Genomic DNA, 3201 nt, shown 5'->3' with positions numbered 1-3201 from the left:
TCGGCCATATTGATCAAAAATAACATTCCATGCGAAGAATTCGCACATTCACTAAGTAACCGAGACATGCAAATGACCGCGGTAATAATTAAATCGGCTACTCCGTTCTGTTTGGTTTCAATTTATTGCGCACCACAGGCAACAAAGGATCTATATTTAATCAAAAATATCATCGAACAGATTCCTGTCAGAATAATTGTAACAGGAGATTTCAATAGCAAACATTTAGCTTGGGGTAATGAAATAATTGACAGAGGAAGAGCTATTATTTACAATATTGTGGATAGCCTTAATCTGTTAATGCTGAATGACGGAACGCATACGACAGCACAAACGCCTAGGAAGAAATCAGCCGCCATCGACCTGACTTTCTGTTCGCCTTCTGTTCATGATAGACTTCATTGGAGCGTAATACCAGATAATGTAGGCTCTGACTATTTGCCTATCTTAATAAAGATGCAATTCAAATGTAATACGAGAGTGGGATGGTATCCAGGCAGAAAATGGATGACTAAGGAGGCAAATTGGAATGAGTATAGATTAGATATCGAAGAGACTTTAGAGACATCATACATTCCAAATGATTCTGAAAATATGTATAATTTTATTCAAGAAACAATAAATAATGCAGCCACTAAGCACATTAAACAGTATAAATTACCAAGATCGGATACAATAAACCGGCTTTATGGTGGGATAATGAATGCGAAATTCAAGTTAGAAAAAGAAGAATAGCATTTAAAAGACTAAAAGCTCAATTCAACTTCAAAAATTACCTGGAGCTCCAAAAAATCACAGCACAGACTAGAAAACTATTTAAAACAAAAAAAAGAGAAAAATGGCTTGAATTCGTGAATTCCATCAATAGAAATACAAACATTAATAAATTATGGAACATTGTAAAAAGATTAAATAATAAAAATAATGGCGAGTCCCCAATTCAGCAAATGAGTGACAATTTCTGTGAGACAATTTTGAAGATCCATACGCCTGACTTTGTACCTGGTCCCGTACAATACTCCCAAGACCAAGCAGAAGAAACAAGTGATGACTACGCAATTCATGAAATCGAAGGACGCATTGATTATGAGGAGCTAGAACTGGCACTAAAAGACAAAAGAAACAGCTCTCCAGGATTTGATAACATCACATACATTATGATTAAAGAATGCCCCAAAGCATTCAAATGTATAATAGTTGAAATGTTCAACTTTATATTAAATTCAAGTTGGATCCCGGAAGATTGGAAAATTGCGGTGCTAGTGCCAATATTAAAACCGCAAAAAAATCCAAGTGATCATAAGTCCTATCGACCAATAATGCTTCTTCCTTGTCTCACGAAAATCTTTGAAAGCATTTTAAAAAAAAGATTAGAATGGTACATAGAGAAAAAGGGTATATTAAATAAATATCAATTCGGATTTAGGAGAGGAAAAGGTACAATCGACTTGTTGAGCGAGCTACTGGTAGATCTATATAGTGCATTGTCATATAAAAAAGAAGTGCTACTAGTTACGGCAGATATTGAAAAGGCATATGATCATGTTGATCATAATATTCTCAAAAAGAAGCTACATAATTACAAGACAATATTATTATTATTATAATGTCACTGCTATCCAATAGAAAAATTTACGTGAGAAATAAGAATCGTCTAATAGGGCCAAGGACATCATATACGGGCATCCCACAAGGTTCGATTCTGAGCCCTCTCCTATTTAACATCTATATGGCAGACTTTATATCGTCAGAAGGGACAAGAGTCAAAAAGCTACAATATGCGGACGATCTGATTATGTACACAGTTTCTCACTCAGTAGAGCATTGCAGAGCAGAAATGGCTAATGCCATATCAAAAGATTTGGAATGGATGCGGAATAATAGACTTGTTTTGAAACCGAGGAAGACCAAAAGCATAATTTTTACCAGGCATAGATTTCCCAAAAATATGCATGTAATAGTTATTGATACGATAAGAATCGAAATATTAGAAAACATTAAAATCCTGGGTGTGACTTTTGATAAAAAATTAAATTTCAACAAGCACATAAGCGAGATATTATTCAAATGCGAGAAAGGGATTAATTTACTCAAAAGAGTATGTAACACCAGCTGGGGTACACACCCAAATGCATGTCTTTCTTTATATAAAGCTATCATTAGACCCCATTTTGACTATGGCTGTCAAATTTACGGAGGATTGTCCGCAGGCTTACATAAAAAGTTGAGTAGAGCGCAATTTGCAGCTATAAGAACATGTCTGGGATCTTTAAAATCAACCCCCACTAACTCTTTATTAGCTGAAGCCGGGGAAGCTCCCTTAGATATAAGAAAACAAGTACTAACGAATAGATTCTTGATCAAAAAAGTCAATTTTGATCATTCATGGATTCAAGATCAGCTAGAGGCACTGGCAGTTTGGCATTTCAATAATAGGTACTGGTTTAATAAACCGATCCCTCCGCTAGTTGCTGGTTTTCATTCATTAAAGTCTTTAGAAGATAACATAATAATAAGCAACAGATTGGCCTACTACACAGTGACTTGGAAAGCAACGATTCCCAAAAAATATATACACCTATCAGACGAATTAGTCATTGGAAAGAATATGGATAAGAAAATAATCAATCTGGAATTGCACGCCTTATTGAACACTAGATGGGAAAAGTATATACAAATCTATACGGACGGCTCAAAAACTGATGACGGCGTTGGCTGTGCTGTATACATACCAAGCCAGGATATACAGCTTCAAATTAAACTCCCAGATTGGGCATCAATATTTACTGCAGAATTGACGGCTATCAACAATGCATCAATTAAGGAAGGCATAAATTAAAGAAGGCAATGATTCTTTCTGATAGCATGTCCTCACTGCATGCCTTAAATATGCCTAAAGATTATGGCAATCCATTAATATTCGACTGTTTACAAAAAATAGAAAAGCTAAACAACAATAACTACAAGATCGAATTAGTATGGATATGAGGCCATCACAATATCACCGGGAATGAGATCGCGGATAGCCTGGCCAAAGAGGCACAAAACTCAGCCACTTTAATTAAAAAAGCTCCTGCCGTGGATCTGAAACGAAAGATCACAAAAATGGGGATGTTGCATTGGCAAAAAATATTTGATCTCGAATCAGCGTCAAAAGGAATATTATTCCGACCGTGTAAACCGATAGTGTCCAGAAATACA

The 3201-nt window shown here is 35.6% G+C and overlaps 1 protein-coding gene across 1 annotated transcript; it reads left to right on the top strand.

Moving 5' to 3' along the window:
- Positions 1–1729: 1729 nt before the first annotated feature.
- Positions 1730–2839, top strand: LOC113364281. Its single transcript, XM_026606773.1, has one exon. It carries the CDS (start codon positions 1730–1732, stop codon positions 2837–2839), a length of 1110 nt encoding a protein of 369 aa, XP_026462558.1.
- The last annotated feature ends 362 nt before the right edge of the window (positions 2840–3201 follow it).

This window comes from Ctenocephalides felis, unplaced genomic scaffold (assembly GCF_003426905.1).
Source record: "Ctenocephalides felis isolate EL2017-DRISC unplaced genomic scaffold, ASM342690v1 CF-g0.4_SCAFFOLD_00395, whole genome shotgun sequence".
In the NCBI taxonomy this organism is placed as follows: domain Eukaryota; kingdom Metazoa; phylum Arthropoda; class Insecta; order Siphonaptera; family Pulicidae; genus Ctenocephalides; species Ctenocephalides felis.
This window is presented reverse-complemented; position numbering and strand designations above follow the sequence as displayed.

Bases quoted from the DNA above. Each gene is read 5' to 3' on its own strand.
- LOC113364281 (XM_026606773.1), top strand. From the start codon at position 1,730: ATGGCAGACTTTATATCGTCAGAAGGGACAAGAGTCAAAAAGCTACAA.